At 44.3% G+C, this 19126-nt stretch overlaps 1 protein-coding gene across 2 annotated transcripts in view; it reads left to right on the top strand.

The window, feature by feature from the left end:
* Nucleotides 1-19126, top strand: part of LOC119163119 (sodium- and chloride-dependent glycine transporter 2) — a 149777-nt gene that overhangs the window by 94877 nt on the left and 35774 nt on the right. For both annotated transcript variants that reach the window (XM_037415060.2, XM_037415062.2), the window contains exon 2: nt 13487-13757. In XM_037415060.2, the coding sequence (XP_037270957.2) occupies nt 13487-13757 (271 nt within the window). The remainder of the gene's footprint in view (nt 1-13486; nt 13758-19126) is intronic.

The raw sequence follows: 19126 nt of genomic DNA, 5'->3' as shown, positions 1-19126 counted from the left end.
CAAAGAAAGAAAGGGTGCCCCTTCTAGGTGGGCTGCTCGTCGTCAAGCCGAATAGTATTGAACGGCCCCCACGCAGGACGGAGAAGATAAGTGCATGTGACAGATAGTTGAACACTCGTTTGTTATATGTGAAGGGAAAACAAATGCGTAAAAGCACATAAAAGCGGCCATTCAACGCACGAGCACGCTATTCATCACTGCTGTACATGACTCAGTGAGCTGCATGTTAGGCTACGAAGTCTTATCATGACCGTCAGAGCAGCTGCTCGCATTCGTGACTTTGTACCATTGAGCTTTCTTATGTATATCCCTTTCGCGCAGAATCTTTCGGGAATGTTTGTTTCTAGGAAAACCCGCCATAACGCTCTCTATGCTTCGTCGCGAAAAAAAGGAGGGGGGGGGGGATGTCATCAAGGTCATTGTAACCATTGTATTGCGCGCGATGAAAAAAAAAGCGTAAGATATGCTCGTAATATATTCCATGCAGCAGTAGGACATTCCGTATTCAGAGCGCGAACGCTTTCCGCTCAATAACGAGTTAGGCGTCACAAAGAGCGCGGCAGTGTTGGATCAGCGTTCAACCTCGTGCCTTCTGTTCCAAATACGAATACGGTAATGAAAACATCGACGAGCCGAAGAGGGCCTTTCAGCAGGTGTTTCAGCGTCTGCCGGTCGTGCCTCGGTCGAAGGCCAGATGGGAGCATTGCGTGAGGACGCCCCGGCCTCGGCGATCTGCGAGGAGCGTGTCGACACTCGGGCACGTCCGGCCCAGTTCCGGCGTTGCACCCACTGCCCCTCCCGCGACTCCTCGTTTTTCTCGCCCGGCCTGTAGCCACGATTGTTTACTTGGGTCTCATGACACACCGAGGTGGCCGTCGCAGAGAACTGCGATTGTAAGAATATACTTTTTAATTGCATGAAATGATGAAAGACTGAATAAAACGAAGGAAAAACGTTACTTTGAAGGGATGGAACAGACTTGCAAAATAGGGAGAAGTCTACTCTAGCCTTGTAAAGCTAGAAAACATCGAAAAGCCATGTTCATCCTAAAGGCCGAACGTGGCCTTCTTGGCTGGTGCGAGGTGTTTCATTGGCGTAGATAGAGTATATAGGATTGAACCATGGCTTGTCACAGACAAAGTGCCAAAACCTTGGCTAGCACGCTAAGCTGGCTGCGGCACCTCGGTGGAGGCGCGGGTATTTCGTCCCTCGTACTCAGCTGCGGTGGTGGGCACACTCGGGAAGAACGCCTGTGTACATAAGCTTTGAAGGCAGACATTGGTAGCAGCACTGTAAAACTTGTTTTAGGCGTGACTTTATCTCTTCCCAGTGACCATGTACTTTTAATCAAAATTGCGTGATTCGATATGGTATTGCGTGCTTCGATATGATATTGTGGTTTGGGCACGCAAAATCTCACTTATTAGTTCAATTCACTTCAGTGTATGTTGCCTGATTGTCATGATCCCGCTATGCTATGTTTCTAAAATTATATGATCTATGCATCGTCTTCATTTGTTTAGACTTAGCATGAATCTTTGTGCAAGTGCTTAGTACGTGTGTCCGCGCTTCTGGCCGCCTTGAATTCGTTGTGCAGCGCTTGTCATAGTGAGTATCCGACAAGTGAAACATTGTACAAAATTTCTAGGAAAATATTTAAGGACGGGCTTCGATGCTCTCGAAGGCATGCGGGGCATGGTATCCGGTTACTCGGCCGCAGGAAACGAGAGAAATGTTGAGAGGAGGTAGGAGAAAGGGGGTCGTAGTCTGGTTGGAAACGAGGACCATTACAGAGATGTCATTTCTTCTTGTCTTGCCTGACGTGTTGCGATCCCGTGTCGAGCGGCGTGACGGTGACAAGGCTGCGATTTGATACGCGCACGTGCCAGTCCTCTTGAGCGTCACTCAACATATAAAAAGGACAATGCGGGAAACTCCGATACCTTAGAAAGCGTGCTCGTTATTCAATACGGGACCGGTCTTTGAAACCGGGGATCTTGGAAACTCGAAGAGACAGCGAAGTTTGAGCGACGCTTAACGTTACAAAGGAAAAGAGAAAGACTATTCAATATACGTTGCGCCTGTAAATGCTTTTGGCACATGTTCCAGGAGATTATTCTTTTCCTCATTGGCCGGGTGTCAGTTATATTAGTGACTACATAACGCGTAGTTGGCATTTTACACTGACAGCTTCATTTTGGTACTTCCCAGTAGGGCTGATTCCAGCAGGGAGAACCGGCTTACCTGTAATCTTTGACGTCCTATTAAAGGTGTGTTCCAACATTGCAGTACTATGTAGTTGAAAAGACAGCGCTTATGGTCGGGACTCATCAACTAGTTTCATTAAGGTAAATAAGTAACAATTTATTTTACTCAATAAACAAACGCCTTTCAAGCTTTGTCCCGTCGTTCAAATTGAAAGAAGTTGCTTCTTTGTTGTGCGTTGAATGCAATCAAGTGTGCGTTAGAGACCACGACATCATGTCCAGCAGCGGATCTTGCAGTAAAACAATGAAATGTATTGACAACACAAAAAAAGGGTTTCTGTTCTTTGGAATGAGGAGATTTTGTTTTCGGAAGGTGCCGCGGTGCCGCGATGGCTCGCAAAAAAAAAAAATGGCAGCATATCCACGGAGTGAATGATGGAGAGTGGGGCGAAGCATCCGTCCGTCCATTCGTTCTTGCTTCCGTCCGTCTGTGTGACCATCCATGCGTCCATCCGTCCGTCCATGCGTGCGTCTGGTCGTGCGTCCGTCACTGCGTTCGTCCATGCATCCGTCCATGCGTTCGTTCATGAATCCATCCATGCATCTGTCTGTGTGTCCTTTCGTCTATCTGTTCAACACTCATAGTACCACCATCTCGGATCTCTTCATCATATATTCTCTATATATAAGCACCGCCATCTAGCGGACTTTCCAAGGACTGAACGAGAGCTGGCACACGCACACTTCCTTACGGCTTGCGCTTCGTGTCTCCTTCCCACCTTTGACCACCTCGAGTTCATGGCATATACTAGATCACTGTATTCATCGCACTGCTGCCCAACGCTCGCTAAACCTTTCTAAAACCAAGGAGGTTACACCCAGCGAGTATAACGTAGCAACCTTTTCCTGTCAGATAGTGCTCAATGTACATGCCAGTGGCTGCTAATGGGGAATGAGTGACAGGAGAATTCAGCTTTTAGTAAACGCCACGCTGCGAATTTTTTATTGTTCAACAAAGCACAGGAGAAGTCTCCCACCGGCACCACCTTGCAGGTCAAAACGTAAGACTGGTTACACCTTAGGACTATGACTACGACTACGACTACTACGAGGGACGAACGGGTGCCGCTTTAAGGAGCTTCGCCCCGAAAACGCCAGGCATGCGTGGTAGACGCAGCAAAGTCACAGCGAAAGCTAGAAGAGCGGCCTTTCAGAGCCTTTCAAAAACACTCGTTGGCTAACTACTCCAATCACACTTGCTTGGTAGCCACTAGGGCATTAATAATAAACCTGTGGGTAGTAGGCTGGCATTCGCTATGCTATTTTGCGTCATTGTTCTGAGAAGCGTGGTATCCGCTAAACACTTGCAAGGAATTTTGTTCCAATTATCCATGCCGTGGCAGACGACGATGAGGAATAATGGCTGTAGTGCGTATGCGCCACAGTTAATAGGGAAACAAGAACAAGCTTTCATTATCGGTTGGAGCATTCTACGACCCACTCGTTATGCTAATCGCATTGTGCGACGACTAGTTGCTCTTTCGCTGTTTTAAAACGCTTTATAAGTCGGATAAACACGATTTCTTTCCCGACATTAAGCCTGCCTAAGGCAAGTATGACAAGAAGTCGCAAGCACCGGTGTAGCTCAGTGGTAGAATGCTTGGCTGGTTACCCAGCGGACCAGGGTTTGAGCTCCACAGTGCTATTGGTGCAAGGTTTTTTTTTTGTTTTTTTTTAATTTCACGTGATGTGGTTACGGACACCAGCAGCGGCGGCAGCGGCGGACAACATGCAACTGCGCGTGACCCGAAAAGTGGTGTTTTAACAGCTTTCGCTGTAAAACGCGTTAAATTGACGTGGAGCGATTCCAAAGCACCAAGTATTGCAGTTAATTTAAGAATATGAAAGAAAGTTATGTTTTGTGTTGGTTATAATAAATCAAGGTAATTCGTTTGCAACTAATTATTCAGTTATTCTGCCACCGGTCAACTTCAGTAGTTGCGTGAGAAGAATCCCCTACTCGGCCCAAAGTTCATGCGCAATTTATTTTTTGGTTGTACTTGTTTCTAGTAAACACGAAAAATCCTTTTCACATCGGTGCTCGCACGCGCTTCACGTCGCACATTTGCCGAAGATCGCGGTATATGCGGCAAAGTTATCCTTTGCAGCAATACGCCGCACATTGAAGTTACGTGACTGCCAGTTGTCCACTCAGGAGGCACGTGCGCATTTGCACACTAACCCCCGTATTCTAGAACGTCTCTTCACTCAACGCTTCAGCTTCACTTGAGAAAGCCGATGGGAGCGCCATCTCTAAGAACGGCAAGTCACTGTCTATCAGGGATAATCTGCTCCGATTCTTGTGTAGCGCAGCGTCATTTTCTGCCTAGCAGTGGCGCAGCGCTCAACTCTGAAATGAAGGATGAAAGTCGAGTCGTGGGCCGTTTGTGAATACGGGGGTAAGTTTCTAGCCGTTCGATGAAACACGCGGTGCATGGTATGCCATTAAAATTGGCAAGTAAACTTATACACATTGTGACTGAACTGGCTATGTCGCGCTTACTTCCTTATTTTCCACTTTTTTACGTGGTTTTGAAAGTGTTACGCCAAATGCACAATTTGTTTTTTTGCTTGCGTTGATAAGTGATCACCATCAAAGTGCTGAAAAAACAAGGTGAAGAAGACTTCTCATTTGTGCGAGTGCCCGCTGTATATGCGGTACATAGAGCACTATACGTCAAATAGTGTCGGCAGAATATGACATCTGGGCACCCTACAGCGCTCTGCACGTGAAAAAATAAGAGGCTTTCCGGAAAAATGGGGGAAAGGTCAGCTTATAGGTATGTATGTATTAAATTCGAAGAAATTCTCAGCGAACTTCGGCGACATTGAGCGTATCTATCTATCTATCTATCTATCTATCTATCTATCTATCTATCTATCTATCTATCTATCTATCTATCTATCTATCTATCTATCTATCTATGTACCTATACGACTTATAGGTATCCTGGTGGTTTCGATAAAGGTATCCTGGTCGTTTTGTTATAGATACCAAACTTGGTACGGCATAACATGACTGTATGAAGAACATATTTGAGTAGTCATAACATTCGAATCATGATATGTATGTCATGAATTTCATGATTTACAATTTTGGGTCCTTCAGCTCTTGCGGTGGTTTTGTTCGCATGACATGTTGCGAAACTGCTATGGTGTGACATGACTGCGTGGCGAGCACAAGCGACAGACCCAAACGTGATAATCACGACATCCGTGTCGTAAAACAACATAACTACATGCCACACTGATGATGCGCTCGAGGCAGTTTCGCTAGCTTCACGTATGCTGAATTTCGTATACTACGTGACGCTAATGGATGACGAAGGTATGTGACTGGTGCCAACATGATAATCATGATATGCGTGTCATATAACAACATGACTACATTGCACGCTCATGATGCGCTGGCGGCTGTTTTGCTAGCTTCACTTACACCAAATTTGGTATTACGGGACGTGGATGGATTACGAAGGCTTGATACTGGTGCAAACATGATAGACATGAGATGCGTGTCATTTAACAACATGAATACATCCTACGCTCATGATACGCACGCAGCTGTTTTGCTAGCTTCACATGTACCAAACTCGGTATCACGCCACGCGAACTGACGGCATAGGTATATGACACATTCAAACGTGATAATCAGGACATCAGTGTCATGTAACAACATGACTACATGCCACACTGATGATGCGCTCGCGGCCATATCGCTAGCTTCACATATGCCAAATTTGGTAGTACGTGCCGCTAATGGATGATGAAGATATGTGAGTGGTGCAAACATAATAAACATTAGAAGCGTGTCATATGAGAACATGTGTCATGCATGCCACAGTCAATGTGCCAATACATCTCGACGTGACGTGGTTCACGTGCTCACCAGCGTTCATTTCGTCGCATCACTTCGGTGTGGCCACGCCAGGCACTGGTCATGCCATACACTCGCAGGCATGCGCCGGGCTGCGTTGCTTTGACGCATGCGCATTTGAGCGCGTCCGGCATCCCTTCGTCACGAAACGAGGGAGAAGCAGTGTTGTGTGGGTAACGCATCGGCGTGAATTGCAGCATGTCGCATTTTGCCCCGGTTGCCGTCGGGCCACGCCGATGGACGCTGGTCACGCCTGGTGTCCGACTTTAGAGTGCTCGCGTTTTGCTAACGTAGCGTCACTGTGCCCAGCGTGCGCGCGCGTCAACACTAAATTGGAGTATATTGTGCTCTTTATGATGCGCTCGCGGCCATTTCGCTAGCTCCACATATACCAAATATGGTGTTACGTGACGTCAATGGATGACGAAATAAATGAAAAACATGGTAATCCTGATTCGCTTGTCATGTAAGAACATGACAACACACCATGCTTATAGCATGCTCGCGGCCGTTTCGTTAGCTCCAAATATTCAATGTTTGGTATAACGTGACGTGAATAGATGACGACGGTTAACAACGCATCCAAACATGAAAATCATGACACGGAAATCGTGCAATGCATCATTTACCTCCATCTCGTAACGTTGTGCTATTTTAAAGTAACATATCAACATTTCTCATTCGTGCTTCGCATGTAATAGATTCCTACAGTATGTGGGATTTGCCATTTTTTTTAACTTACTTACTTTTCTCACATCTGCAGCGCTCCTTTATAAATATCTTTTCCTTTCTTCCGTACCGGGAACAATCTGCATAGTAAGACAGTCGTATGAATCAGTTGCGACAAGTCAAATTATTCAGCTTCTTTAGTGCATGTGTCGAAAGATCATGAGTCAATCTGTATACAAAAAAATAGACGCACGATAGCCTCTATACCCGACGAAGATATGGCTCCCGAAAAACCGAAATATTGCATACTCATTCTTGCCCCTTAGATTAGTGTCTATTAAATCTCATATTGGAAGGGGTAGATGCCCATTGAAAGCTTTTGCTTAATGATAACTTGCAGAGTTCTACGTGACAGAACCACAATATGTTTTGAGGCATGCCATAGAGATGAGATTAATATATTCCGACAATGCACTGACACAGCACAATACACCATACTCTTCCGTTTTACCTCCAAATGAGACCAACGTGGCTGAGATCCAACCCATGACCCTGGAGTCAGCAGCTGAGCACAGCAACGACTGTACCACTACCGAGATTGCTTAGGCGCGTCATATTTTAAGCTATCATCAGCATATTGCCACCACAAATTCAATAGCAGACCCCTTCTACATATTTCTATAATTTCTTTATTTTGTAGATTCGAAGAAAAATAGCATGTCTTTATTACATGCGTTACTGCTTTAGCTTTTTGATTTTGTCTTGTAGATAATATGTCTCTTTGTTGAGTTTTTTCTTTAATAAAAGCTGGTTTTGTTAAAGTTTACCTATCTGTGCACTGCTTAAGGTGCTTTCACAACAAAAAAACATTCCAATAATAAATGTCCCGCCTTTATTAAGATCAGGAATGTTGGTGTCCCTAAAAAGAATAAATAAATACTGAAATTTACACGTAATATTTTGTGATATTGCCCCGCCGCGGAGGTCTAGTGGCTAAGGTACTTGACTGCTGACCCGCAGGTGGCGGGATGGAATCCCGGCGGCGGCGGCTGCATTTCCGATGGAGGCGTAAATGTTGTAGGCCCGTGTGCTCAGATTTGGGTGCACGTTAAAGAACCCCAGGTGGTAAAAATTTCCAGAGCCCTCCACTACAGCGTCTCTCATAATCATATGGTGGTTTTGGGACGTCGAACACCACATATCAATCAATATTTCGCGATACACTAAGCAAACACAAGCACATACTTTGACGGGTTCCTATCATTGCGACGATCATTATGCACGTAATCTTGAATGAGCACGCTGAAGAAGAAAAAACATCTACTTTGCAATTTCGTAAATGCAACAGCTCGCTTCAGTTATCTGCCACACTGACACAAAGGTAGTACTATCTCAAGATAACAGCATGCCACCCGATAAGAGCCGAGTGTTTTTCACGATATATAAAGGGATGGGCGTGACGCTTAGAGAACGGGTAACGATGCGAGGCTACAAGAATGTGACAATTGATGCGTTTACACTTCACCTTTTTCTTTTTAACTGCGCATTCAGCAAACCCGTCCATTTCAGCGGAAGGAAAGAAGAAGAGAGAGATAGCATAAAAGCATTCTTCTCGTGTCCTTCCTAATCGTCCTCAACATCAGCAGCATGATTTTCAAGTTCGGCCTCTCTTATCCAACTGCAAGACGAAGTCGAGTACAAGTATTTTCTAATTTTCCCAGTCCTGCATGGTGAGTATCCGCGTTGGGTCTGCAACTTTAATTGCGCCATTTAAGATAAAATTGCCTTTTTCGACCATGTTCGCTATATTTTCGTTTCTATGATATCCATCCGGAAAGCTGACCATTTGTTATCTATCTTTTGCATTACATGAGCTGCCCTGGTTAATTTTGTTTCTCTTTATAGTAGCTGAAACGTCAGCTTAATGACGCGACACGGGCCAACCACTGATACTGAAAGATATCTACACTTAAGCGATGCAAGACAGAATATTTGTCCCTCATTGAAGTTTTTTAGGGTAATTTTTGCTCTTTATTTAAAATTTGTGGGTAATTTTACGTCATACGTGACGTTTGCACTGAGTTCACGTGACCGTCCCACATCTGACGGTGATTGGAATCTCGCTGTTGCTCTTTATGAAATAAGAGCACGCAACAATGCCACTAAGGAGATCAACGTTATCGCTTCACATTGCGTCATAATAATGTCGCGAGAAAAATAAAACAACGTGAAAGTCTTAGATGTCTCATCAAAGACGAAAATTCACAGTCGCGGTGTCGGCTGCATCGACCCGAGTGATAGAAATATCCTCACAACGTGATGACTTCCCCACGTGGTACCTTTGACAGTGATCTCTGAAACTTGGGACGTCACTGTGACGCTCGAGGACGTCACATGACGTTAAGTTATGGCGTCTGCACAAAGCATCGTTTCTTAGTCGAGGCTAGCCGGTCTCAAAGGCATGCGAAACCAATTGCATAAGGCTGTTGGATAGTGGAGGGGCAGTGGAACAATAAGGTACTGACAAAGAATACCTTTGGAGTCTTTTGCCTCGTCAGCTTCTACCTGCGTAATGACACGTTGCCATTACGACTCAACGACCACTGCGATTTTGTTTTTGTTCTGGCTAAACTATCAAGAGGGGTCATCGAGTGAAACACATTAGGTCATAGACGGCAACGCCAGATTGCTTAGGACCCGTTTCGCTGCTGGCAGCGCTTTGTCAAGTGTGATATCTTTACACTCCTCGTGTGCGAATACCGTAGCGAGCGTTTCATTGTTGATAATGGAAAGTCGGAGGTGTGTCACTGATGATTAGAAAGGCGCATATCTTCACGCTAGCCTGATTCTTGCGTCGAAACGATGGTTTTCAGCAGAAAAACAGATATCTGACCTCAGATATTCCGCGCATCAGTAGTCACCTCACACTTTGTGAAAGATAAAAAGAAATCCGGCCGAATCAATGGATTGAACAAGCGTTGCGATCGGCAAACTTGCGTACATCGTGGCTGTAGACGAGACCATTGTCTAGTTTTCAGTGATACTGGTATATGTCTTGAGAACTATTTGAGAGGAATGCCACAGCTTGTACATGAAGGATCGATTGATTGACATGTGGAGTTTAACGTCCCAAAAACCACAATGTGAATATGAGAGATGCCGTATTGGAGGGCTCCGAAAATTTTCACCACCTAGGGTTCTCTAACGTGCACCCAAATTGGAGCACTTGGACCAACAACATGTCCGCATCCACTGGAAACGCCGCCTCCGCTGCCGGGATTTGATCCCGCGACCTGCGAGTCAGCAGCCGAGTACCTTAGCCACTAGACCACTGTGGCGGGGCTATACATGAAGAATACGGTAAATTTGTTAGAGCTCACGTTTATAAGCAAAACCGCCATAAAAGAAATGGCATCTGAATGACTCCAATGGGTCTAGAATTTTGTGCCCGGCTTGCAGACATTGCTTGGAACTGATAGACTATTGGCTGTTAGAACGTCCAGCTTGTGTGTAGTGTCCCTGCTGCGTAGTGCTAAGGAACCGCAAAACAAATGCTTCGCAACGAAAAAGAAATGCGATGCGCTGAGCGCATTGAGTCCTGTGCCATGCATGTTCCACCGTCTTGGTGGAACAGTGGCTATGGTGCCGATTTGATTCCGGCCGTGGTGATCGCATATCGATGAATGCGAAATGGTAGGGGCCCGTTTACTGTGGGATATCAGTGCATTATAAAGAACACCAAGTGGTCAAAACTTCCGCAACCCTCCACTATGGCGTCACTCAGACATATGATAGCTTTGGTACGTTAAACCCCACATGTTAATAAAATTATTTTCACCTGCTGTCTTCAACTTTAAGGCTGATATTGTACATCACCTTTAGCCATTAAACCAATGTGGCGAACATCTACATGTTACTAAGCTGTGCTTGTGCCATCCACAGCTCACAAAAGGAAGTTTTCCATCACTGTGCTCGGTATTTGTTTTTATTTGGCGAGGCTGCCTATTTACAAACTGCATCGTCGATCCAGCCGAATTCGTGGGACCCTTCTACTGAGTTATTGAACCAGACCGTGTAACACAAATACTGGCGCACAAAGTGTCACTTCTCCAGGCAAGGAAGTCTTCACCACAACAGGAAATGCTGGTCAAACGGGTACATCTTCTTAGAAAGCTTCATTAATGTAGGTGCATACTCTTAGACGTCGTCATTGTTGAATCTTTAAAGGAACCCCTTACACTTCGCCATACAGACAACCGATGGTTATTCAATTTTAAGAAAGCCAATGCGTGTCTGTTTTTGAGTTATTCTACGGCTACAATGCTTTGAAGAGAACGTGTTAAGCAGGTTTTGTAATACTACCGACAGGTGAAGCAGTTTTGCACACGCTGGCAAGCGAAACATAATGCCAATGTGTCTTCGTGTAGCACAACACTTCGCGGGCTCCCGTGATGCAAAGTGGTCTCCCTTTTTGCGACGCATGCTAATTTCCATCTGCTTATGAACATATTTCCTCCTGTTTCAACGTGTTGCAATGTTTCTGCGAAAAAGTAGGAATGGAAAGCAACACGTACTTGGTATTCATAATTGACTATATAAGTAGGTCGACGAACCGGATCTACACATCTTGTTTTAGAGGAGAGTTATAATGGGCACCAACCAGTAACGTTCGCATCAAAGCAAACGGAACGTTACGAAATAAAAAAAGACAAACTCGTTCACTTTTCTTGAAGTTTGATTTTATCTTGTTTCCCTTAATTCTGCACTTCTATATCTCATATCTTTGGTGTGTCCCAACTCCCGCCCTGCACTGCAAGTTGATCAAATTGAACACACACCAACTCTGCCAGCTTTTACGATGCTCGCAGCATCTACGCAGTCTCTTGCGCTCACTGTAACGCACGTGCTGCTCACTCGAACCAGCGCAATGAACAATTAGTCAGCTTCTGTCGCGATTATTTTAATCAGCGTGAATCATTGAAGGCGTGACCAAGACTGTTGCTATAGTTGATCTTCAAAATCTGTCAGGCTGAGTAGTGGGCTTAAATATTAATATGTAAAATATAGTAATTATCTCGTGTCCATTTTCTATGAGCTTGCTTCTTTCACTCGGGGGGGGGGGGGGTGCTGTCTCTCATGGTTGCGCCGGTCTGTACGCTAGTGCTCATTGCTCCCGCTAGAGGCGCAGCTGTTCTCCACATCACTATTGCGTTTGGTATGGTGCGCTCGCTCTCGGCGCGCTTCCTTTCTCTTTCGCCTGACATCATTCTGTGCGCGTCAATACACCTACCCACTTTTAGCACTGCAGAAGCCAAGGTGGTGGCGTGGAGGGCTCGAAATGCGGCTGCAGCGTGGGCTCGCCACCAGGACCCTTCTCGAATTTCCAACAACGCCCTATAATTCAAGTTCCGCTGGCTTTGTACTGTACGGTTCACAAAGCCATTATACTAAAAGGAAAACGTTCTTACCATAATACGCTCTTGAACAAAAATTGCATACTGTATCAGTATGTAAATATCTGTATATAGTACATTGATAAGTAAATACTAAACATTGTGTATATAACATGTATATACAACCACACAACTCTCATGTCATGTCTTTATATGATGGTGATTGAGCATTTGTACAAAGGATTCATGGTTTGCCGGATTTGACCTCTAGAGAAAGCTTCTTCATCATTATTCACTTCGTGGATATGCGAGAATTTTTAGTAATAGCTTTAGCACACGATTGTTCTCGTTAATTTTGACTCACATTTAAGGCTCCTGAGAAATAATCACAGTTGTCTGTGCCTGCGTTTTCATACCTGTATTTACTGCCATTTTACGCCACTTCCCCGCATTGTCTAGGCTTCTGCAGTCTTCCGGTGGAGCAGTGGCTATGGTTCTCGGCTGCTTATCCGAAGGTCGAGGGTTCTCTGTCCCGGTCACAGTGTGTGAAACTATAGATGCTCGTGTAGGGTGCGATGTCGGCGCACAATGAAGAACACAAGGTGGTCAACTCTTTTGGAACCCTCCATCGCGGCACCTCTCATACAGAAAATAATGGTTTTAGGAATTATAAACACATATATTCTTATAATATTATTAATATATTATTAGTATTTTTAAATTATAAATAAAGTGGACCAAAGAAAGAAGAGGAGACACTGAGACAGCGAGCCAGAAGTAAGAATAGCTGATTGGTATTCGTTTTTTTCTGAGACCTTTCACAATGTTGGGCCAGAGGTGCATGAGAAAACGTTTCATGGTAGCTGCCTTAAACCTCCCATAGCAATAATGAACTCAATACTATGAAGAAATTAAAATTGCATATTACGGTCTTAACATTAGCGTATTTAACTCTCCCCTTGAGAAATCCACTCATCGGTATGCGTGATAATAAAACAAAATATAGCACAACATACATCAAATCAATCCTCGAATTCGAATAAAAAAGTGAATTAAGCCAAACTTGCTGCAGAATATTAAGCTATATTCTACTGCACTGAAAAGATGCCTCTATTGTACCAAACGATGCCTTCTAGATACCATTAGTTTAGCCTGGAATCATACGCAGAAGTGACTTATATGTGGGCTGTTATCTGTTAGTGCACTCTATATTCTATTTTGTACATTTATTTGTTTTATTTCTTTTCAAATTTATAATCTGAATTCTCTTCACCTTTACGCAGAATTCTGGATCTCTGACGTTGACTCCAGTCCACCTGAATGGCTACGACGCAGCTCCCCCTCACCAACCTCCGACGGTGACGCCAAACAAAGTCCAAGATGACGACGACGACCCGTTTGCGCCTCCCCCTCCTCACAGGGAGCGCTCCGAGTCGGTGACGTCACGCGGTAACTGGGGCAGCCGCTGGGAGTTTCTCCTCTCCTGCGTCGGCCTATCCGTGGGCATCGGCAACGTCTGGCGGTTTCCTTACCTCGCCTATCAGAATGGAGGAGGTGGGTGCCGTCCGGGCTGAACCATATGTACGATCGAGGTAGACATGTATCGACGAAGATTGTGCACGCAACGCATGACACTTATTACGCTTTCTTTAAAGACAATAGTCTTTCTTGGAGACCTTCGACGCAAATCTTTTGGTCTGTCTGTCTGTCTGTCTGTCTGTCTGTCTGTCTGTGCATTTGTCGATTTGTCCACTCTTAACGGCGTCGGGTACTTGAAAAGGCCGACCTCATCCGCAGCACCCAACTACGTTGCTCAATGTTAAGCGTTCATGCTTGTGCAATTGTCAATTAAAAAGCAATTATTGCTCATGTCTGGCGCAACATAACAACATGTATATATTCTGCATGTGTGTCTCTTACTAGAAAAGGCATACATAAGTAATTTTAAAGACCGTAGCATTTATCACGCTGCACTGACCATGCAACGCTTGCACGGAAAGGCGAGTGTTCCCAACGCTTTGCTAAAACGAAATGGTGGTGGCACCTACCCGTCGCCTTGCGTTCTACACCTTATCACCTCTGAGATAGGCGCGCACATCCGTCTCAAAGCCACGCGCTTTGTTTTCTAAGACAACTGCCAGATGGTGCTTATGTCTCACGTGTGACGTGACTTGATGCGCTCGTTCACCTCCGCTGCACGCTCGATGCACTCAAACACAGCGCCTCCAGAATTCCATTGACTGATTTTCTTGCGCAGAACATCAAATAACTGTATTGTTCACTCTCTCCACACGCAAGACTTATCGTCTTTCGACGACATTTGCAGATTACATGCAGATACGGGGCCAATGTTTTTTGTGTGTGTCTTATCAATACCACTGAATTGTTTTTCGCTAAATCGGGTGCAAGACATACCTTGAAACAACAGCTCCAAGCTACAAAGTATAGCAAACACAGGGTGAAACTATATCGAAAGGCTTCATTCAAAATGCATGTCAGGGCAATATCTGAATCATAAATTCCGCAATAATTTTCGCAATGTAATTAACTGATTGATACTATTTCAACAGCCTCAATAGATGACCACCAACAACTAGCGAAGGCTTGAACCGTGGCAACATCCTGACAATAAAGAAAGAATGCGAGTATTTTGATGGGCGCAATTTTAACAATCTGTTCGACATTGACATTATTGCTTCTCTTAAATATATTCCATTTGTAGGGCACTTATACTGAGGTGCATGAACTCTATTTCTGCAAATTTACCTGTAGTATACGAAGTATATCATCTGCCCCTGCAGGTGTTCATGACGCACAAGAAAGTGAATCCATACATACGGCTTTTCATCATTACTTATTTCTGTTTTCATTTGTTCAGTTCTTGTTTCGTAACATTGACGTCATGATGATGGTTTGGCCGGCGTTAGCGAAGCCTATCTCGGCATGAGGTTCATTTGTAAATAAACTGTTGCTACATACGTAGTGGAAAAAAAGAACAACAATTATTCACACCCAAAATCTACCATTCGAATAAATTTGGAGCTTACAAACAAGAACCTGCAATGCGCTTCCCTAACGAATATTAATATTAACAAATTGTTGCCCACATGCGTGTCATGCGAAAAACCTGATGCTTCTCTTTGCTTCTTTGTACTTCACGCAAACTATTTGAACATGATAGCGTTAAAGAGCTTATTTTATAGAAATTCTACCGTCGGCGTCGATGGCTGTGAGCGAAAAATTATGTTATGCGTGACCAAAAAAATTGAGAACGAAGCGAAATGAATCCTTGGTCACAGTGGGAATCGAACCCGGGTCAATTGTGTGCCAAGAGGATGTTCTACCACACGGCCAAGCGTCTGCTGGTAAATACGGTGAAAATAATTTCCTCTGCATGGAACTGCAGTGAGAGTAGCACGCTTTACAAACACATGCGTCCTATACACATGCTTCACATTACAGCGTGGCATTGCAGCAATAATGCTTGGTACAAGCGCCCATTACCACCAGGCATGAGAACATGTGACCATCATAACGACTCGAGGTTGAAAGTTGGTAATTAACTAGAAAAGGCATACACGCAACTGCTCCCTTTCCCTTAAAGGCACGTAGTGGGTGCAAGGCAAGTTCAAAAAGATTTCACGCACAAAGTGTTTGAAGCATGCACTAGGAACTGAATATCGCTATAGCGCTGTACTCTTAAAGGCAAAGCTTTAGGGTCCCCGAACATTACATTCGAAGTCGAATGAAATTGTCCTAATAAAATGAAATATCTTACAACTTCGACCTGAATATTGCACTGCTTTTTGCACAAGGTATAACAATAGATAAGAAGGAATAGGTTTCGCAAACGCAAGTCTATCATTTACGCTTAATCGAATGCAATATTTATTTATTTATGTATTTATTTACTTATTTATTTATTTATTTATTTCAATACCCTCAGGGCCAGAGGGCATTACAGAGGGGAGAGGGTTACGTATTTAACACAACATAATGAAACTGCGGAAAATTGGCGGTTACATGGATCAGAGAAAGAAACCAACAAGAAATAGTGCACATAATAAGAACAAAAACAGGTGTTAAAGAACTACAAAGCTTAACAGGTCTAGTACTAAAAAAAAAGATCAAGCAATTAATATAACACTGAACCACAAGCACGTGCTTGTAAACAAAAAAAATGCATCGTTTCAACAGCATATGTCAAGATACTAAAAAAAAAATATTTTCTAATGTTTTCGAGTTCAATAACAACAGGCGAAGTTGCCTAATCTACTCTGTGATATATCTCACGTTACGGCAATATAGGGGTACTCTTCAGGGAATGATGCTCGTGACAATCACATTCCCAGAGAAGAGCAGTTAGACACTAGCCTCTCAGTGTGCGTTTTCGCCCACTTTGGAAACGCAGGGGCCGCAGCTGGGATTCGATCGTAGGAACTGTGGGTCAGCTGCCCAGCGCCTTGGGGTGGGTCTTGCAAAGATGTTAACAATATGGTATTCCGTGTGTGCGCGTGGCGCGCACACGTGCGTGTGTGTGTCCGTGGGTGTGTGTGTGCGCGTGCGTGTGTGTGTGTGTGTGTGTGTGTGTGTGTGTGTGTGTGTGTGTGTGTGTGTGTGTGTGTGTGTGACAGAGAGAGAGAGAAATTATTTACAGAAAGGCAGAGACGTCGGCCTTGGCTACAGTTTGCTCTGGCCTACTTCTCTACATGGGGAGAGGGAACGGTGGAGAAAAAGAGTGACAAATTACGATGGTAAGCTATAGGGAGAGGAGAATATGATCCTGTGAGGCTGGGGTAATTTTATATAAGAACGTGCATCAAGTTCAGTGGCTTGAAATAATGTAATGATGGCTCCTATAACTACGTTAGTGCTGCTGATGTCAAACGAAGGACCTAACACTACCTGATAGGTTAATGATTCATTAAGATATCATCACATTGAATGAAAGCGTGAAAAAATAGGATAAATTCGACCACGACCAAGCGCTAAGACACTTCTTTAAGGGTGCTCGACCCCCGTGTTTTTACTTTGAGCAACAAGCTGAAGATATTTGAAATACGAGCCACTACTCGTCTGAGTTATTCTTATGCCTTCAAGAGAGGTATGACCTGAATGTAGATAAATCAACGGGGTGTGGTTTACGGCGTACGGCCGCCCCAGGATGACAGAGGCACAACACAATGCGGACCACCTTCGTGCCCAAGCGTGGGAGGCTGCGGGATTTCCCCGCTTCCGTGAAGTTCCTGCATATTCAACGTAACGTGGCGGCGCACGTCGGAATCTAGAATAGCGAAAAGTTAATGCATACGCATATTTCGTTTATTTAGCCTGCTTCCTTTAGTAAAGTACTCACGGTTATTTTCGGCCTGCGCTGCTGATGTAGACCATGTTGATCTGTTTCAGAATTGGGTTTAAGCGAACTGAAAAACACGGACAAGAGTAAGCATATATAGAGGAGAGCGCTTACAATCACATCAGAAGCTCTAATAATCACAAAAGGTATAGAAAGCAGATACACGATTCTGCGCGCCACAAGGAAATGCGCATTCGCTTTATATACCTTTAGATACATCTGCTTTAGGTACACGATGCTCAAATGCATCATTAATTAGATATCTAAAGAAGACTTATCTGCTTCATATACGTTTTATGTTTAATAAAACTTTTTTTCAGTCTAAGCGCTGTCCTGTCTGTTTTCTGCTGTCTGTATTTTGCAGCGTGGTTCAACGAAATTTTCAGATATGAACGTAAACAAACTGGCCTGATTTGCGACCCTGCTGGTGTGTTGACCTGTTGTGGACATACAGAGCACGTTATTTAAAATTCGCCATTTTTCTTCAAGTGAACCGCGTCATAACTCATTGATTTCAATGGGAGCTACGCAGGCGAGGAACCCCGCCCCTGCGAGCTTACAGAAGTGAGATTCTCGAAAGTGCGCCGGTGGCATGGACCTTTGTACTGACTGTCTTCCGATAAGGGATGCTTTCAGGATCGTGGGGTTTTCCGCACTGAGCCGTTTCTGTTATGGCAATTCGATCTATTGTCGAAGTGGCTTCTCATTTCACGTTGACACATTTTCTTCTTGCCTGGATAAGAACACATGGTAGTCGTTGTGGCCTCTAGAGAGTCAAGTGTTGCTTTGGCAAGCACATGGATGAAATTACAGTTTCCGGCAGGCAGGAAGAAAACTCCTAGACAGCAGCAGTACGCAAAGCCACAAAAAGAAAGAAATAACGAAAGAAAGGAAGAAAGAAAGAAAGAAAGATAGAGCGAAAGAAAGAAAGAAAAAAAGAAAGAAAGAAAGAAAGAAAGAAGAAGAAAGAAAGAAAGAAAGAAAGAAAGAAAGAAAGAAAGAAAGAAAGAAAGAAAGAAAGAGAAATAGTTCTTCAGGCACTCACCAGTGAGACTTCGTTTACCCCCTTCGCCCCCACCTCTTGCTCGATGGGGCTAGGGTCCCTGAATTTTCAGCGGCTACGCCACATTGTAGGCTACTACACAACACACAATAGACAGGCTTCTGTCGAGTGTTTACACTCACAACACAGCAGAGTTTAAAGAATGAGCATGAGGTTTGAGTCAGTGCTGTTTCATTTGCCATCGCAGTGATCTACGGCTGATTACTTGAGATTACAGGAAGGAAAGTGAAGAGAAGGCGAGAAATAAAGCAACAAAAAGAAGAGGGGGAGGCGGCTTCAGACAGGTGTTAAGCGCAGTGAATTACAAGCGAAAACACAAACGCACGTGTCGCAATTGCACCTAAAAATGTAAGCTATGTGTCACCCCGAAAATCTACGTCTTCTTCAGCTTGGGCATTACCACTTTGCGAAAATGTTGTTTTGCAGGAAAACCTTTCGTTCCAATTAGTAACGTCTAAGTGATGTTGACAGGGAAGATTTTAACCCCTTACCATGAATTCATGA

Source organism: Rhipicephalus microplus, chromosome 9 (assembly GCF_043290135.1).
Source record: "Rhipicephalus microplus isolate Deutch F79 chromosome 9, USDA_Rmic, whole genome shotgun sequence".
Taxonomy (NCBI): domain Eukaryota; kingdom Metazoa; phylum Arthropoda; class Arachnida; order Ixodida; family Ixodidae; genus Rhipicephalus; species Rhipicephalus microplus.
This window is presented reverse-complemented; position numbering and strand designations above follow the sequence as displayed.